The 19,310-nt window shown below is 40.2% G+C and overlaps 1 protein-coding gene across 2 annotated transcripts in view; it reads right to left on the bottom strand.

Moving 5' to 3' along the window:
• CDC14B (cell division cycle 14B) overlaps positions 1-18,255 on the bottom strand; it is a 102,556-nt gene extending 84,301 nt beyond the window's left edge. Inside the window, exons 1-2 of one of the 2 annotated variants that reach the window (XM_060101486.1) lie at positions 18,048-18,255; positions 10,468-10,494 (exon numbers count right to left, since the gene is read on the bottom strand). In XM_060101486.1, coding sequence (XP_059957469.1) covers positions 10,468-10,494; positions 18,048-18,207 — 187 coding nt within the window. In that variant the 5' untranslated portion in view covers positions 18,208-18,255. The remainder of the gene's footprint in view (positions 1-10,467; positions 10,495-18,047) is intronic. The other variant, XM_060101487.1, reaches the window with a different exon arrangement.
• Between the last annotated feature and the right edge of the window lie 1,055 nt (positions 18,256-19,310).

Raw genomic sequence — 19,310 nt, 5'->3', positions numbered from 1 at the left:
TTCAGCTAATTGTTCAGAGAATTGTTAATATGTGAAATAAACAGAAGAGAAAAAAGATCACATTCATAATAGTAGCAACAAAGATTAAAGTACCTAAGAAAAAGTTTAACAAGTAAAGTGTAAGACATTGTATGGTATGAAATCTTAACACATTAATGAGCTACCGAAAAGAAGAGTTGAGCAAACAAAAAGATATACCATGTTTTGTGGACAGAAGAGCCATCATCCTAAAGATTATTTTTCTCCAGGTTAATTCATGTAAGTAATTAGCAGGATTTTTTGTTTGTTTATGGAATAGACAAGTTGATCCTAAAATTCATATGGAAAAATATGCAAGAATAAACAAACAGGAACAGCTGGAGGAAAAAAACTTTTTAAATGAGTTCTAAGAAGGAGCTAGCACTACCAGATTATTACTCCATTACTAATACAGAGTGTTCCTCGTGTCTGATAGACATATTTACAACAGAAGTTCTGAAACAGACCCAGCCATATACAGGAACCTAATGCTTGATAAAGATGATAAATCAAACCAGATGTCGAGTAAATAAATGATATTAGGTAGCCATCTGAAAAAGTAAATAAAAGTGGTCCCATGACCTCACAGCAGAATAAATTTCAAATGGAGAAAATATTTAAATGTAAGAAAATGAAAAATAAAATATATAAGAAAACACATGATTTCCACTGCTAGCCAAGACAGCATAACAGGGACCAGATTTACCATTCCTCCTAAAAACAATTTTTTTTAAACAGACAAAATACATTAAATAATGTTTTTCAGGACTCTGGATATCAGGCAATGGAGGACAGTGATCCCCAAGACACAGTAAACAAAAAAAAAGGCGAGTCCTGCAATTACCCCAGCTTACAGCCACTGCACAGAGAGGGTAAACCAAGGCAGAACCCAGCAGACTCCATGTTGAGATGAAGCTGAATCCCGGGAAACCAAGCAGCAAAAGTTCATAGTACAGAGTACCAAAGAGAAGGAAGCTGCACAGAGAGGGAACCCTGGAGATTTGTAAAAACTCTCAAGTATTTGAGCATACAGAACACGCATGTTAGGAAACCACTGGAGCCCATCTGAAAGGATTACAGCAAACAGTGTCTGGCATTCACACAGGCTGGGAGAGCACTTGTTTTCCAGGCCATTTTGTGAAAACTCCTAAGTTACAGGGCATTGGATAAGACTTGGGAAGGTCTTGCCTCAATAATGAATAATTAGCCCTCAAATGAATACTGATCCAGGCCCACCTAATAAATCATAAAAGCAAGAATTGAAAGTATGAAACTAGTAACTTAATTGCATCCCTGAACAAAACTCAAGAAGATTTATAAAAATACAAAAAAAGGGCTTCCCTGGTGGCGCAGTGGTTGAGAGTCCACCTGCCAGTGCAGGGGACATGGGTTCGCGCCCCGGTCTGGGAAGATCCCACATGCCACGGAGTGGCTGGGCCTGTGAGCCATGGCCACTGAGCCTGCGCGTCCGGAGCCTGTGCTCTGCAACAGGAGAGGCCACAACAGTGAGAGGCCCGCGTACAGCAAAAAAAAAAAAAAAAAAAAAATCCAGCATCCACTAAGGTAAAATTCAGCATTCAAAGATTGCCAGGCATGCAAGGAAGCAGAAAAGCATGACCCATTATGAAGAGACTACTCAGTGAATCAAAATAGACTCAGAACTGATGCACAAGTTAGAATTAGCAGAGAAAAACATTAAAAATTATCATAACTGCATTCATATGTTCAGTTAGTAGATGAAAATATATGTCCACATAAAGTTATATATACACACATATAAGTTTAATGTGATCTAGTCATACAATGGAATATTATTCAGCCATAAAAAGGAATGTAGTATGATACATGTTACAACATGGATGAACCTCAAACATTATGCTAAGTGAAAGAAACTACCCACAAAATATCAGTAATAGTATAATCCCATTTATATGAAATGTCCAAAATAGGAAATCTATAGTGACAGAAAGTAGATTAGTGGTTGCCCAGGGCTGGGATAGAAGAGAAGGTGAAGGGAATGGGGAGTAACTGCTATTAGGTACAAGGTTTCTTTCTCGGATAATGAAAACGTTCTAAAATTAGATTATAAGGATAGTTGCACAACTCTGTAAATATACTATATATCCCCCCCAAAATACTATTTTTTAAATATTTAGTATTTCAATACTATATAAAATGTACTATTACAAAAAAATAAGCCACTGAAATGTACACTTTAAATGGGTGGATTATATGGTATGTGAATTACATCTCAAAGGGCTATTATTTTTTAAATAGAGTAAAAAAATGTAGACATCAAAGATATAAAAAACACCCAAATCGAGCTTTTCTAAAACTGAAAACTACAATCTGAGATGAAGAATACATTGGATTTGATTAATGGCTGATAAGAAAATAGAAGAAAATATTAGTGAATTTGAAGGCATAGCAATAAACCTATCCAAACGAAAGTGAGTGAGAGAAGAAAAAAAGTCCAAAAAACTGAAAAGACCATCTGTGAGCTCTTGGACAGCTTAAAATGGCCTAATATACAGGTAATTGTATATTAAGGAGGGGGAATGGGCAGAAAAAAAATTTAAAGAAATAATGGTTGAAAATTTCCTGAATTGATAAACTCTTTAAACCCACAGCTCCAAGAAATTCAAGTCCTGAGCACAATGTGAAGAAAAATATGCCATAATCAAATTCTCAAAACCAGTGAGAAAGAGAAAATCTTAAAAGCAGCCAGAGGAAAAAGTACATATTACATACAGAGAAACAAAGATAAGGACATCAGATTTCTTGTAGGATCCAATGTAAGTGATAAGACAATAGAACAATGTCTTTACAAGTACAGAAAGAAAAAAGAAACATGCCAAACTTGAATTCCATAATAAGCAAGAACGTTTCAAAAATGAAGGCATTTTTAAACATTCAAAATGTTTTTTACCTTTTTTACAAAAAAAGTAAAAGAGACCCGACTATAAGAAATGTTAAAAAACAGAAACAAAACAAAAAAAACACCATCCTTGAGGCAGAAGGAAAATGGTACCTTTTGGAACTCTGGATCTACACAAAGGAATGAAGGACACTAGCAATGGTAACTACATGGGTAAATATATAAGGTTTTTCTCAATTATATCTCTTTAAAAGATGATTGTTTTAACAAAAGTAATAACAATATATTGGGTTGGCCAAAAAGTTCGTTCGGGTTTTGGTAGCGTGTTATGGAAAAACCTGAACGAACTTTTTGGCCAACCCAATATTGTGGGGTTTATAATATATGATATGTGTGAGTAAAATGCTTAAAACAACAGCATACAAGCCAGGGCAGGAGAAATTAAACACATGAGAATTCCTTAATAGCTTTGTTGAGTTCAACTATGACTTAAAATCCAGAATCCATAAGAGGAATGATTAGCAGGTTCACCTACAAACTTTGCATGGCAAACACACGTCACAACCACAACTATAAGATAATCAAAAGGCAAATGACAAATAGAAAACACATTTGTAAATCATCACATAATAATTTCCCTAATAATATACACAGGGCTCCTGGAACCAATCCCCCACAGATACTGAGGGGCAACTGTATTTACCTATACAAAATATCAAGTTTATGGGAATTCCCTGGTGGTCCAGTGGTTAGGACTCCACACTTTCACTGCCAAGGGTCCGGGTTCAATCCCTGGTCAGGGAACTAAGATCCCACAAGCCTCGCGGCGTGGCCAAAAACAAAAAACAATACAAAACAAAAAAACAAAATATCAAGTTTAAAAAATTATAAAATGGTACTTTATGAGGGGACAAAGGGGAGGAAGAGAGGTTATTCTAAATAGCACTTATATTTACAACCTAGAGACCATGATAGGAATCCAATGCTTGGCTGGGGAGGGTCTACAACCTCTAAATATTTCTACCAATTTTATGGAAATTAATGTACATTTTCCTCAGGAGATGAGCCATAAGGAAATACATTATTATATAGGCATATAATAGAATAATATGCATCCAAAAGAGACATATTTAGATACATACTTAGGACAATGAAAGATTCTGCTATAACATATGAAGTGGAAAAAAGTAATGATAAAATTACTCAGTGTTTATCTTATTAATATAAAAATACATCTCTCTATAGAGATATCTATGTATACAAATATACACTGAACAATCTAAAAGGCTAACTGTGGTACTCATTAATGCTGTTCACCTAACAGGCACATTCCTGCCCCTCTGTGGTTGGGTGGGACCACACGGTTAATTCTGGCCAATGAACTATGATGAAAATGAGCATTTAATTGTTGATCAAGACCCTCCACAGCATTCTTTTCCCCTTTGGCACAGGGACCAGCAATATTAGAGACCATTGCTGCTTATAAGCCTAGGTTCCCAAACAATTACAGGAAGCAGAAACCCCTGCCAACCCACAGTGGCTGTGAAACAGAAACAAGAATTAAATCTTTATTTTAAACTGCTGAGATTGGGAGGGGGCTTGCTATTACAGTATAACCAAGCCTTAACTAACTGATAGAGAAAACACCCTTGCTAGTAGCATCACTGATCTTTTTCTTTTCTTTATGTGTTGTCTTTTTAAAAAATAATGAGGGCCTCCCTGGTGGCGCAAGTGGTTGAGAGTCCGCCTGCCGATGCAGGGGATACGGGTTCGTGCCCCGGTCTGGGAGGATCCCATATGCCGCGGAGCGGCTGGGCCCGTGAGCCATGGCCGCTGAGCCTGCGCGTCCGGAGCCTGCGCGTCCGGAGCCTGTGCTCCGCAATGGGGGAGGCCACAGCAGTGAGAGGCCCGCATACCGCAAAAAAAATAAAATAAAAATAAAAATAATGAGCACCTATATCTTAGAAACTTTATTTGGAGGTGAAGGACAGACACAGGTTTTAGCACGGGCCTTAGCATGGAGCATACACTGACTAACCCAGAGGCTATTATCATCACATCTTAATCTAGAGCATCTTGAAAGCATGGCCCACTAGGATCCTCCAGCTCACTTTATTCCAGTTCTGGGCTCAATGAGCAAACTAAGAGGAGTGAAAAAAAAGCAAGGTAGAGATCAGTGGGAATAATGGACCATAATTTTCATGAAAGGATACAAACACACAGACATCTGTATACACATATATACATATATTTGTAAATACATAGAAAACCTCTGGTAAGACACAAGAGGTCAGCTTTGTCAGTTGATCCTGAAGAGGGGAAATAGGCAGCTAGGTGACAGGTGAAAGTGGGAATCTTACTCTGTGCTGTTTACTCTTTTGTATCTTTTAAATTGTGAACCATGTGCATGTATTATCTATTCAAAAACTAAAGAAAAGAAAAAACATAAAAGAAAAACAAGCAACTCTAGTTGAAGAGTATACTGAGTGTTGTTTAGTGGGCCATATTTCAAAAACAGAAAGTCTAATAAAGGGGCTTGCATGTACCAATGATAAACGTGTCAGGAACCCAGGATCAGGAATGCACCTCAAGAACATGGAACAGGATTATAGGGCAGGAAACATCACCAGCACTAGTTTTTCTAATAAGTTCTAAAAGCTGCCCACTCATATTTAGGAAAATGATGAAAAACTATTTCTAATGTCTCCAAAGTCAAGGCTTTTATTACTGAATCTTGATCCCCTGTGAAAGCTTCAGCATTGTTAAAGTCTACCTCTCACAAGATAAGCAGTATGACTATTTTCCCCCTCTGTTAAATAGACTGAATTATTGTTTCCAAAGAAAAATGAAAAGGGACTATGCAAAGTTTTAATAATATGGGAAAAGCATCCAAAAGGCAGGAAAATAACTCTTATTTACACAAGGTAAACTGTGATTTCCCTACTTTGTGTAACACTTTGTACACGCATATGATACATTGATTATAAACTCTTGAGCAATTATATCAGTAGATTTATTTATTTTGAACCACTCACAAGAGTACCTAATGCTTGTTATCTGGCCTTATTGGAAATAAATGACATAAGGTGGCTGACTTCACATGTATGCATAAACTCCATTTAGCTGGGGGTGAGGAGTTCTTGGAAATGGTACTTGCACGGAATCCAGAGTGTCCAAGGAGATCAGTCCTGGCATTCTACATTGGCAATGGCTCAGCTCCTTCCAGTCACTTCACATTCACTGAAGTCAGGATTGTCTCTGGCCTTAATTCTTCTAGATGCTAATCACAACTGTTAGTTAAATCTCCAAGCTACAGTGATATTTATAAAGCCTTTCATAAAAATCAAAGAACTTCCAACTATCCTTAACTGCACACAGATCTTTACCTAGTTTCCTTAAACAATTCCTTGCAAATGGTTCATTAAGCTCGCATCATAAACATCCAGCTTAGTACTCTCCCATTGGTTCCTTCTAACAAACCCACCCTGTCACATGTGTGCCTTTTCCTAACATTTACTATCAAAATTGCCTCACCAGGACACAGCACAGTGACAATAACACACTCAACTTGGGATAATGGTTGAGGGCTAAATAGCTAAAAAAAACACTAATAGCACTAAGAGCCCACAGAAAAAATTTAACCATACTATGTATGACTGACTGCAGGAGTCCACTCCCCACCCTCACCGTCTCAGCACACAGACCACGTATACCAACATTTCTTTCAGGACTTTCTCCCACCTGCAGAGCCCATTTGGGCTGCCCTCACAGCACTTCAAAATTATCACTCACCCTCTGAGTTACTAGAGTACAAATATCCCAGCCCCCTTCCATCCTCACTTGTTCTACACTGGCTCCCAGATTTCCCCTGTGGGATCAAACTACAGCTACCACAGTAAGTAACTTGCTTGCTAATGAGCGGTCTATGGCCTGCACCTCCTGATCCTCTCACTTACCTACTTCACTTTGAGAGTTGCCTGGGACCATCTCCTAAAGAAAGTACTTGCCTTGGAATCCTTGACTCAGTCTGTTCTGGGGGAATTAGAAACAAGATATTGACTGCAGTTTTATATATGCCTATTTATTCTTAGTAAAATGTTTTGAAGACAATATAATTACAACAAAGCAGCACTGCATATGGTTATGTTAAATGGGGTGTGTAAAAGCTACACAAAAGAAACTGGCATTATTTAAAAATTGCTTCTGTGGCATAAAACAAAATTTATTAATCCTTTTCATAAATCTCTATATTAGAATAATACTTGTTTTCTGAAATCATTTTAAAATACAGTCCTTAATCCAAAGCATGGATTTTTTTTAAAAAAATCCAAGTTTATTGCTTAGCCTTTGGAATAGCCAACATTTTTATTTTGGAAATTCGCAGAAGTGTTCCACAAGAAAAAAAAATTCCTTTAGCACTGTGCCTAGAAATTATTGTCTTCTGAATCCACAAATTTAGCCTCTAAAAATGTATTTGTTCAAAATAATCTGAATAGGTCCTATTAAATAAAGAATGTTTTAAGGTTTATCTTCCTTTTCCTGCCCTCTTGAGTAAGAGAGATTTCATAAATAAAGTATTTTTCCATTTTGGAGCAAAGTTATTATTTAATTCAGGTTAACTGCTGAATACAAGAGCAGGACAGGTCAGGGAGGGGGGGCACCCCATGCTGGGATAGAGTCTATCCCCAATCCCAGCAATTACCCTCCACACATACAAATGTCACCACAGTAGTAGCAATGGTATTATCAGGAGGAAGGAGAAAGCAGAGACTACTGTGTGTTACTATGATCAAGAACAGTTCCTGCTGGTTCTGCAGGGGAATATAAGAGAATCTTTTAAAACATAGCTCAAGCCTCCTTTCCAAGGATCACATTCATTCAGAGGCATCTATCTTTGAGTGTCCATGACATTCACAGATAAGTTCCTCTATGTGATACAGAAGATATATAGATATCACCCAGTTCCATGTACTAGTGTCACTTCCCAGAGATCCGGGGTCAACTATAAATCTCTATTGCAGCTCTTGCAGCACCCATTGCAAGGATGAGACTATAATACGCACTCAAACATATCCTGAGTGGATTTTTACTTCAAGCCCTTTTAGTCACAATAGTTTAAAATTAGAATATAATAGTGGAGTTAAAATCCCAACCTCAGTTGTGTTTGCTAGCTAAATTCTAAGCTTTTTTGACAGTACACTGTCAAAAAGGAAATAAATGAATGTTAAGATGCTTGTTTCATGTATTAGGTGCTTCCAAAAAGCTATCTAATGACAGCAGAACAATAAAAAAATTCTAAGAGTAGATTGAGAACAGCTCCCCAAAATGTAAAACCATAATGTTAATTCTGCTACACATTCGTGTCAAAGCAATTCTTCCTCAGCACCTATAAAAGAATGTGAAAATCAGAATGCTTTTCAGTTTAAAAGTCACACATACCAAATATAGTTCTTAAAATATTTAGCCATCTTTAGTGCCTCCAATTTAAGAAGCAATACTCAACTTAAAAGGTGCTCTATAATTACTTCTTACCAATAGATAAGGTATTCTTAAAAATAAAACAAAGTATCTCATTTTAAGTTATGTCCTGCGGGATACTTCGACATTCAAATTAGTGATACAGAATTAATTGGAATTCAGACCTTTCATTTGGCTCTGTGTTAGTAGAGATATAGTTTTCAGGATATTATTAACTGTATGCATATATTCATATCATACATATATATGATTAGTTATATACCAAAATGAAGTTTTCTCATCTTTTAAAGGTTAAAACATACACACACACACACACACACACACACACACACACACACACACACACACGAGGAAGACACCATAAGACAGATCATTTTGACCACATATTGAAAAAAATAATTCACTTTGTGTAGGAATTATCAAGTAACATTTCCATCACAAATTTCTCTCAAACTGACACTGTTTAAATTAAGAGAGCAAAATTACATAATGACTGATTCCTTCACTGCCTGTCTTCATTGAGATGATGACTTAAGAGTGTATGCCTTCTCAGGGCTTCCCTGGTGGCACGGTGGTTGAGAGTCTGCCTGCCGATGCAGGGGACACGGGTTCGTGCCCTGGTCCGGGAAGATCCCACATGCCGCGGAGCGGCTGGGCCCGTGAGCCATGGCCGCTGAGCCTGCGAGTCCGGAGCCTGTGCTCCGCGACAGGAGAGGCCACGACAGTGAGAGCCCCGCGTACCACAAAAAAAAAAAAAAAAAAAAAGAGTGTATGCCTTCTCAATCTTTCAGTGATAATGAGCATGTTGTTATTAAATCTTCATATCCCCTCCTCCCTTCCTCAGTAATACTTGGCCCACTGCCTTGTTCAAAGTAGTTGCTCAATAAATATTTGTTGAATAAATTCCATAGCACAATTCATACGAATACAAATGAGGATAAATGAGCAAAATGCAGAGAATGATTCAGCTGAGATGGTCCTAAAATAGAGGACTTTGCAGAATTCATAATCTGTAATGATATTATAGCATTACGGATTGGGTATAAAAAGATCAATGTCATAAATTGCATAGCAGTGCCAAGAAAGTAATTTTATTGTCAAATTAGAACTTGAAGGAACAACAAATATCACTGACATCAGGAACAAGATGTTTTTCTCTTTTGTGAAAAGTGCACTGTCGACCAAATTTTAATGGTATAAAAGTAAACTACCTGAGAAATGAAATCAATATGCGATATTATGCAATTAGAATGAATTTACCCTGCCTAGCTTCCTCAGCTTTTCAGACTCAAAGACAATGAGACCAAACCTTTGAACTGACTGGTGAATAAAGGACTCTTAAGAGAATTGCTCCTCTAGAATATAAATGATACTAAGAATTAAAGGAGCTGAATAAAAGATGAAGAGGATAAAGTCAGAAAATTTTCAATTGAAAATAACAAGTATATGGGGCCATTCAGATTTGTTCTTTTGGTAAATGGCCTTGGTTGAGGAACCTGAAAATCAAAGGGAATCAGAATATTAAAAAAACATATATATATATTTAAATAGGATACAAAAGAACTCCCCTGTTCCCAAAGTTCAGGTTGGCATTTCATGAGATTTCCCTCTTACCAAACACAGTAAGTGAGATATATGCCTGTCCACTAAGCAAAGAAATGCCTAGAAATAACTAAAGTAACCTGGGGGGAAAAAAAATCAAGAACAGCTGTCATAACAACACATTCTAAGTATCCTTTCGGCAAGCGCTTACAAAAGTGAGATTTAATTAAAATAAAAATTTAGTATTACCAAAAATATCCACCATCCAAAACATAGCATTCATAATTAACCCCATAAAATATCACAGAAACTACTTCCAGCATTACCTGTACACAGACCCAACAGAACTTTTCATATAAAGACAGATTTCAACTTAAGTCGTAAACATATGAAAGATACTCTACAGTTATAGAAAACTAAAACTGCTACCTAAGACTAAAATTAAGACAAGCAAACAGGAAGAGACGGAACCAAGAATCACAACTAACAGATTAAATCTACAGTTTTAAAATCATCAAAGAACTGCAAAGTAGAGTCAATGATCTGAATACCTTTGTTGGAGCAGTATCCATGAAAAGCTATAGAAAAAAAGAGAGAGAGAGAAGGGCGTAAAACTTTCAAATAAACTAGAGAATTCAGATGAGATGTACAAATTCCAGTTAAATAACCTTGTGTTTCAGAAGTTAAAATCAATTTTATTTTGGAAATTGTTTTCTAAGGTAATCCCTGGCTAATATGGTAGTCAGCACTTCTACAAATTAAGTGACTAACCAACCTTGGAAGCTAAAAATCACAAAATGTAAAGAAACAGTATTTGAAAATTGGTTAGCTCCTGCTGTACCACTTTCTTTGTCTCCATACAATCTCTCCACTTTTGGCCCAGAGTAACCCCTGGACCTACTTACCTCACTCATAATGGTACCTGACCTAAGTGAGGACTGGCTTTTAAATACTCAGATAAACCAATCTACCCATGTTTTCATTTCTTTTTAAAGACAATTATAAAAGTAATTTTAATGTGAAGGACCTTAAAGGACTTACTAAGATTAAAATAAAAATATTCTGTAGCTACGATGGGAAGAAAAACAAAATACTGGCTACTAAAATTATTTTTTCCCAGTATAATAAAAAAATAGATTTAAAGATAGCATTTCTTATTTATCTTATTTTCTAACTCCCACCCCTTCCAAATATAATTGGGTCTCTGTGCCACACATTAAACATTAGAAAGGCCTATTGAAAGGTAATTTGTTTTACCCAAAACAAACACTTTGTCTGCCAATAATATGCACCACCAGTATCAAAGCTTTTGGATCTGTGAAATACTCTTTTAAAACGGATGTACTAGGGCACAGTCATGCTTTAAGTTAGCCACTCTGAAAAATTTGTATTTTATCAGTAAATAACTTAACACACTTTTTAAAAATAACCTTCTACCTGAGGCTCTCCCATGAGGGCTTTGCATTTTTATGAAGAACCACCCCCCATAAACTTAGCTGCAATTTAATAGTAGGCAACATACAAACTCTTCAGTATAATAAAAGCATGTAACAATAGCCTCCGAAGAGTTTTGGTTTATTCTTCCCCTTACAAGAAATCTTTAAAGTGAAACTGTAACGTTTTTCCCAAGGCGGAAAAGATTATCAACACGGCGCCAAACCTCCTCCACGTCTCCGACAAATACTGAGCCAGCCTCATCTGCAGCGTTTCTGCCCTGAAGATTACATTCAGAAGCAGGGAGAGGAACACACTGCATTTTCACTGTTTTGATTCACCGAACCTTTTGTGCAAGTACACGTATGGGAGAAATGTTTGCTTCTGAGCCTGAAACCCTCCCAACCATGATGACTGTCTCAGTGTGCCCTCTGTACCCCCCCGGCCTTGCCCACTGCTGGCACACTTGTAATACCAGAGACCATTTATGGAGCCCCGGTTGTCAGCGAGGCACCAAGCCAGGCACTTAACATGCATCCCCTTCATTTCATCCTCCCAACAACTCTGCAGACTTTTTATTTTTTAAACAGATGAGAGAATCCAGGCTCCAAAAGGTTATTAAATCTGGCTGTGTTCAGCCCCTGTGTGGGGAGACATCAGCTTTCCCTGGTGTCCTCAAGCCTAACTACCAGAATTAGCTCTTCAAAAACTCTACCATCGAAGTTTTTCTTCCCCAAAGATGTCAACCAAGATATGGTTCCTCTTCAGGCTAGTGCTCCTTAAAAACCCTCCAAGTTTTATTTTCTCAAATAAAGCAGAGAACATAACCTCCATGAGAGCAGGGACTATCTCCCAGCAGTGACCTATTTTATGCACTTGAAGGGGGAAAAAAAAAAGGCTGGCAGAACAGATATTCATTGCATGTTTGCTGAAGGAATGAAATATCTGGAAGATCAGGGGTGTAATCATGGCCAACTTGGAAAATAGCATGAGCTCTGAAAGACCTGAATTGTGTACTTAGCTTGCTCATTTTTCCAAATTCACTAGATAATTATTCATCTCTCTAAATTCAACTTCATAGATACTACTTATGGAGCATCTACTATGACATCATCTACTAGCCAAAGTAGCAAAGGACTAACTAGTAGATGTTCAAGAAATCATTTATGTATAACTGTGAAGCAGCTTTATCTGTCAGAAAGAATAAAAGGCAGGTGATCATGACTTTCCCAAAAAGAAACTGCATTAATTTGCAGTTTGCAAATTTGCAAACTTATTTTACAAATTTGCAAAATTACTTATCTCTGGTCTTGGCTTCTTCACAGGGAAAAATGGACAACTGTGAAATTCCTAGGGGATTTCTTAAAATTCTTTCAAAAAATACCAGGTCCATCAATTCAGAGTTCCCCAGAGACTATCTCAGAAATTTCCAAGAAATGTCATTAGTATGTGCCAGTGCCTTCCTCCCATCCTAAAAATCCACAAAGTGGTTTCATTCCAGCTCTCCCCAACCCCAACAAAATTTGGAGAAATTCATTCCCATTCTAAGGCACAGTGCAGTTAATTTGTGCTGTCAACTCCTGGCATTAATACCATCTCTGTGGGACTTCACTGGTGCTCCAGTGGTTAAGACTCCGCACTCCCAATGCAGGGGGCCCAGGTTCAATCCCTGGTCAGGGAACTAGATCCCGCATGCCTCAGTGAGGATCCCACATGCCGCAACTAAGCCCAGTGCAGGTAAATAAATAAAGAAATATTAAAAAAAAAAAAAAAAAACTATCACTGTAACCCAGTTATTCCACCTCCCCTTCATCTTTATGCCCAAACACTCTTTATGTGGCAGCAACACTGTGTTAAGTTTTTGCCTTTTTATTGGTGCCTAAGGAATGAGACTCAAAGCAGATGACTAACATGATACCATCAGAAGTAAAGATGTTGAAGAATTAAGCAAGCACATAAATCCAGAAAGTAAATTCACATTACGCAGAGAGTAAGTATAGACATAAGTCATAAGTAAGAAGAAAAGTGAACACTACAGACTTTGATGAGTTTCAGTTACTGAAACTCAATAATCTACTACATGAAACTGTTGAAGAAAAATTAATTTATTTCCTCCTTGAATCAGTGCCCCAGGTTAACAGCATTCCTTTTCTATCAAGAAAAATATATTTCTATCACTGCAAACAATGAATATGCATGACTATTTTACATAGTAAGCATTCAAAAAATACTTCAATTAATGAATAAATTTTCCCTGTCTAATGATGTCTAGCGTGATTTTTAAAATCCTAAAAAGAAGTGGGGAGGAGTAGTGCTGTATCTGTTTAATTTTATTTGATGAGTATCCAATACACCATTAATCAATGCTTTTAAATAACAATGCTGACCTCAATTAGAGCTTCTCCAATAAAATTATTTACTGTTATAATACACTCTTTAAAAGGTAGAATATAATGGCAGACACTGAAAAAAAGTATTTTTCAATTTACGACAAACCACCAAGAATATTTTTAAGCCAGCAGTTATTGACAATTTTTGTTACTAGTCAGAAATTTAAAAAACAAAAAAAAGTAAAATAAATTGAACTTCTGTACCAACTATTAAATCCTATAAATTATCAAACACAGATTATGCAGTAATGTTATAGCCTTTAATTTTTTTTCTATATTAATAAAGAGGAAAGTAAAATGTGCAATGTCATTCACAGAGGGCTCTATTTAAGGGACAGGAATGTAGAGAGATCAAAAAGATTCAGACTTCTGGCCGCAAGGAGGTTCATAGGAAAATCAAAAACCTGACTGTGGGGAATTTCCTGGTGGTCCAGTGGTTAGGAATCGGCTCTTTCATTGCCAAGGGCCCAGGTTGGGGAACTAAGATCCCACAAGCCACATGGCCAAAAAAAAACCCCAAAACCAACCAAACAACAACAAAACTTGACTGTGTCCAACATTTTTTCCCTTGGTATTTCTCCCATCTAGATACCTAGTTCCAAATCCAACTGAAAGCCCTCCTCGTTTCCCTTCTTCCCCCTGCTTCCTGACTGATAACTCATTAGGATCTTATCTTTACTCAGTTATCTCTTTAGCATTAACATATACAGTTCATACTGTATTTATAACCTTTCTTTCACATGGTGCACTGGAACTGCGCCAGGAATACAGGTAAAATTCCATGTCATTGCATATGGCAAGAACTGAATGAATGGTCAATGAGAGGTTGATGGGGTCTGCTTAGGAATAAAACCTGGGTCAGTCTGCTCCTAGTAAGAGTAGTGTCCAGTATATTGGGGTGGCAGGACAGACAATAAATAATGACCACATAACAAAAGAGGGAGGAACAAAAATAGGAATTAAGCCTCCTATGTTAAATGTACACACATGAAATACCCTGGGATCTATGGGAATTCAACCTATAGATAAAATAGACTGTAATAAAAATGTGAAGGGACTAAAGTTTTAAAAAAAAAAGTAATGTATTTAAAGGTAGAGTGGGCAGAAGTAATAATGTTTACAAACCAACCCCACTGGGAAAGAATCTTCACAATCCTATAACAAGTGTTGGTGAGGATGTGGAATAATCCATACATTGCTAGTAAGAATGCTGGTGGTACAGCTGCTTTGGAAAAAAGCTTGGCAGTTACCATGTGATCCAGCAGTTCTACTCCTAGGTATATACCCAAAGGAATTCTACTCCTTAGTATATACCCAAAAACTTGTACGTGAACGTTCATAGCAGCATTATTCATAATTGCCCGAAAAGTCCACTCACAAATGGATAAACCTATATATACTTTGACCTGGCCTCTTCATTTCAAGTTTACACAGTCACACATGTAGGTAGACATGTACACTGATGCTACTGCAGCCATTTGCAGTAGGGACTGGAAAACGCCCAAATAACCATTTATTTATTAGCATTAAATAAATCACAATTCAGCCATACAATGCAACAACATGCAGCCATTAAAAAGAGGACCACTCTTGGGCCTCCCTGGTGGCGCAAGTGGTTGAGAGTCCGCCTGCCGATGCAGGGGATACGGGTTCGTGCCCCGGTCTGGGAGGATCCCATATGCCGCGGAGCGGCTGGGCCCGTGAGCCATGGCCGCTGAGCCTGCGCGTCCGGAGCCTGCGCGTCCGGAGCCTGTGCTCCGCAACGGGGGAGGCCACAACAGTGAGAGGCCCGCATACCGCAAAAAAAAAAAAAAAAAAAAAAAAAAGAGGACCACTCTTACGGGTATGGCACAATTTGTAGAAACTTGAATATGAGTAGAAAACTGAAGGGAAAGAAAATATTACCAGGCGAGGGGGACTAACTATATTTATATATCTCCTTTAGTAATGTTTGATATTAAAAATATGCATGCACTGCTTTTAGAAAGCAATAACTGAGGGAAAAACAAGTTGGGAAGGATGGTACCAGGTTGCCATTTGCTGAGAATGAGGCCTCAAGCGTTTCCTACAAGCCCAGTAAAAAGAAATCCCCACCTTGCATCCAAAGTTACTTTGTCTTGTATATCATACCCAATCAAACTGATTAAGTATCATTATTCCCAGGAATACAAGACTGTCACTAAGGGACATCTGGAGAAATCGTAGGGGAAGTTGATTTCCTTAACTCCCCTGGAGTGAGCTTACACTGAGATTGGAGCCTTCCATTATCTGGGCTTGTCATCTAAATAAGAGTATTATTTTATATAGTGCACCAACTATTTCCTCAATATTCTGCTTGGTGATGTTTTCTGAAATTAATTCATTGATCACTACCTCAGGAAAGCCAGCCACATTGCATCTTTTATTCCATAAAGAAGGAAGATTTATCCCAATGACTTTGCTGTCAGACTCTTCCTTTTCGATTGGAGACAATGTCTCCAATAGGGAACTGTCTAAACAAGTCATAAACCATACACATATATATAAACAAGTCATAAAACATATACATATACATTTAAATCCACATATAGCATTTTATGGTTTTATACTTTTAAACCAATCTATTTTGGCAGAAGCAGTAATTAAAGCCAAATGAGGCAGTTCTGCATGTACTAATACAGAACAATCTTTCTGCTAAGAAATACTGTGAAAACAATGTGCAAAACAACGTATTGTATGCTGCCGTGCTTGCGTACGGTAGAGAATGTATACGTGTAACAATGCAGTCTAGTTCTGTAAGGATTCACAAGAAACTAGGAACATAAGTTGCCTCTGGGGAAAAACACCCGGTGGCTGAGACCAACTTTTCACTATATATAATACTCCTCTTTACCTTTGTAATTAAGAATTCTGTACCAAGTAAGTGTATTACTTGCCCCCAAATTAAATGCTATTCAACAAGGTCCTTCGAAGAGGTATACATAACAAGGCATAAGGCCGTGTGGGTCCTGCACGCGCGGCCCTCCTCTGCGGGGCCATCTCCCCGGGAAGCGCACAACGTGGTGGGACCTAGTCTCAGCCTCAGCAAGTGGGCTTCACCTCCTAAAGCGCCAGGCGCTACGGTGGACCTGGGCAGGTGCCAGCCGGAGACAGGTACTTAAGGCAACCCCTTCCTGCCTACCTCCTCTGTCGCCAAGGTCCATCCACTCAACGCCGAGATGCCTTCCGCTCTACTCTCAACTTTCTGTGAAATGGACCTTAGTTTCAAAACAACCGTCCATCGACCTAGAAAATAATTTCTACTAAATTTCTGTGTTTGAGCACCTTCTTAATTAATGTTCTGACCACTCCAGCATACCTGGTTTATCAATGGGCGGGAAACAGTTTATAAAAATCCAACACACCAAGGTTTACACACTCTGAGCCACAGAAAACAGACTGAAAAATCCCTCAAAATTGTAGACAAAGCGTTTCCACAAACATCATCTCATTTAATGCCTTCACACGCTTCAGTGTCAATCCTGGCAAACCCAACGGCTCCCAAATTGGATTTATAAAGTCTTCAAGAATTGTAGAATCGGCACTAATAATAAAGCAGTTATCAAACGACTGCTTTTCTACCTGTGATTTCTCAAAAGTGACAACTCTGGGCATTCATCAAGCTGACCGGTTCAAATGCCATCTAAGTGACATTCCAGAAGCAAGGCAGGGGAATTATCCCTAGGAGGTCTGGGGCGTGCTTGTACGCGCGCTGGGGAGGGGGCGAGTGCAATGAGGACCAGGGCAAGGATCTGGCTTCCGCGCCGGGCCGGGGAACGCCGCCCCAGGCGGGAGGGACTCCATTTCCCACAGAGCAGCGGAGGTTTGGCAAACGCCAGATAAACACTGCAGCTCCCGCGCCGGCGTGTTCAGCGCGCTCGGGGAATCCTTTGGAGTGAATCGGAGGTTCATACTCCTTAAGGGCCAACCGAGCTTGCAACCCGGGAGGCGGTATCAACTCGAATTTAGGAAAATCCCGAGGCGCCGAGCAGACGCCCGCAATTTAGAAAGGTGACCCCTGGGGCCATCTTGCTGGGGTAGGAAGGTGCAAAACGGATAAAGTTACAGCTTGCAACAAACGCAGAAGAAAACTCGGGGTGGGGGGGCACTCCCAGGGCCCGGATCCTGAAGGGGGTGTGGCCGGCTCGGGCTTTTATGGGGGTGGGGGTGGAGGCGTGTCAGTCTGGCCCGGGGAGGCGCCTCTACTGCCCCGGGTGGGTGGGCTAGGACCCCCGCGCCGGGTGCCGCGTGTCCGGGGTGCCCCGCCATGCGATCGCTCGCCGGCTCACCGGTGATGTCCAGGTACAGGTCGTCCTGTCGGTCCAGGTGGTGCAGTTCCTGCGACGTGGAGCTGCGGCTCTTCTTCACTCCCGGCGAGGACGACGAGCACCGCCGCGAGCAGGGGGGCGCGGCGGCCCAGCTCGGCCGCCGCTCGCTCTTCCGCTTCATGGAGGCGGCCGCAGCCCGTCAGGGGACCACGACCATGGCCTCGCGCGCTCGCTAGCCCGCCGAAGACCCCGCTGGCCCCGCGCGCGGGCGCTCAGGGCTGCGGGCACGGAGCGGCGCTGCGCCGACTGCAGGCGCCGGCGGAGCCCGGCGGGAGGTGGCCGCGCAGGAGCCGGAGGAGGGGCCTGGCCCACCGCGGCTGTCCCGCTCCTTCCTGCGGCCGCCGCGGGACCCGCGCCACAGCCCTCGCTACAGCGCCTCCTGCCGCTGCCGGCGACACCCAGCCCGCCCCCAGGTGCCAGCAGCCCGCTGGCGCGGCAGAGGCGACGGTGCTGCGGCCGGCGGCTGGGGCTGCCTAGAGTAACCGTGCGCGCCCACCGCAGCCGCGGACGCTACCACCGAGGAGCCCGAGCACAGCGGGCCGCGGCTCCTGGGGACTCCAGGAGGGTTGATCCAAGAAGCTTCATTCACAAAAAAGGGCCCACAACCCTCCTCGGGGCCCGCAGACTGAGGCCTTTCATTGGTCAGTGAGGCGTGACGTCACAGAGACAGAGCTTTTCTACAGGCAGGTAGCCGGTGACGCCATAAAGAAAAGTCTGAGTGATTGCGCCAATCAAAGATAAAAGTGTGCTCGCCACCCTATGCAAACCCCCCAACTTTTCTGTTTCTTCTGTGTTCCCCTAGTGCCAAGACCCCAGCTCACAACTTCATTTAGTGAGTCACCAAAGCTTTACACAGCCCCACCCTAGTAACTTAACTCCAGTTCTTTGGCCTGTATATTTTTTAAAGTATTTCTTCGTTTTCCCTGTAATAGCACCAAGTGAAAGGGACTCTTGCCATGGCTGCTGGCTTGGAAGAATATGGACTTCTTAAATTGTCTGCTGTTATATAGACTTAAGGTAGTGTTGATGTCAGAACTTAGGAACTATCTAAATCAGCTACGGTCTTTTTATTGACCTATGCTCAGGATTCAAATAGACCAAGCAAGGGCTTCTTAAGGAGTCAATGAAACTACCGTGGAAATACGATATACTGTAAAGGTTTGCACCTCGAAGTTCATCTCGGAATCCTGTGCCCGAATTGACTCAGTAGTTTTATACACCAGT

The sequence above is a fragment of the Mesoplodon densirostris genome, chromosome 6 (genome assembly GCF_025265405.1).
Source record: "Mesoplodon densirostris isolate mMesDen1 chromosome 6, mMesDen1 primary haplotype, whole genome shotgun sequence".
NCBI lineage: Eukaryota > Metazoa > Chordata > Mammalia > Artiodactyla > Ziphiidae > Mesoplodon > Mesoplodon densirostris.
The sequence above is the reverse complement of the archived record's forward strand: the minus strand, read 5'-3'. Positions and strand labels throughout refer to the sequence as shown.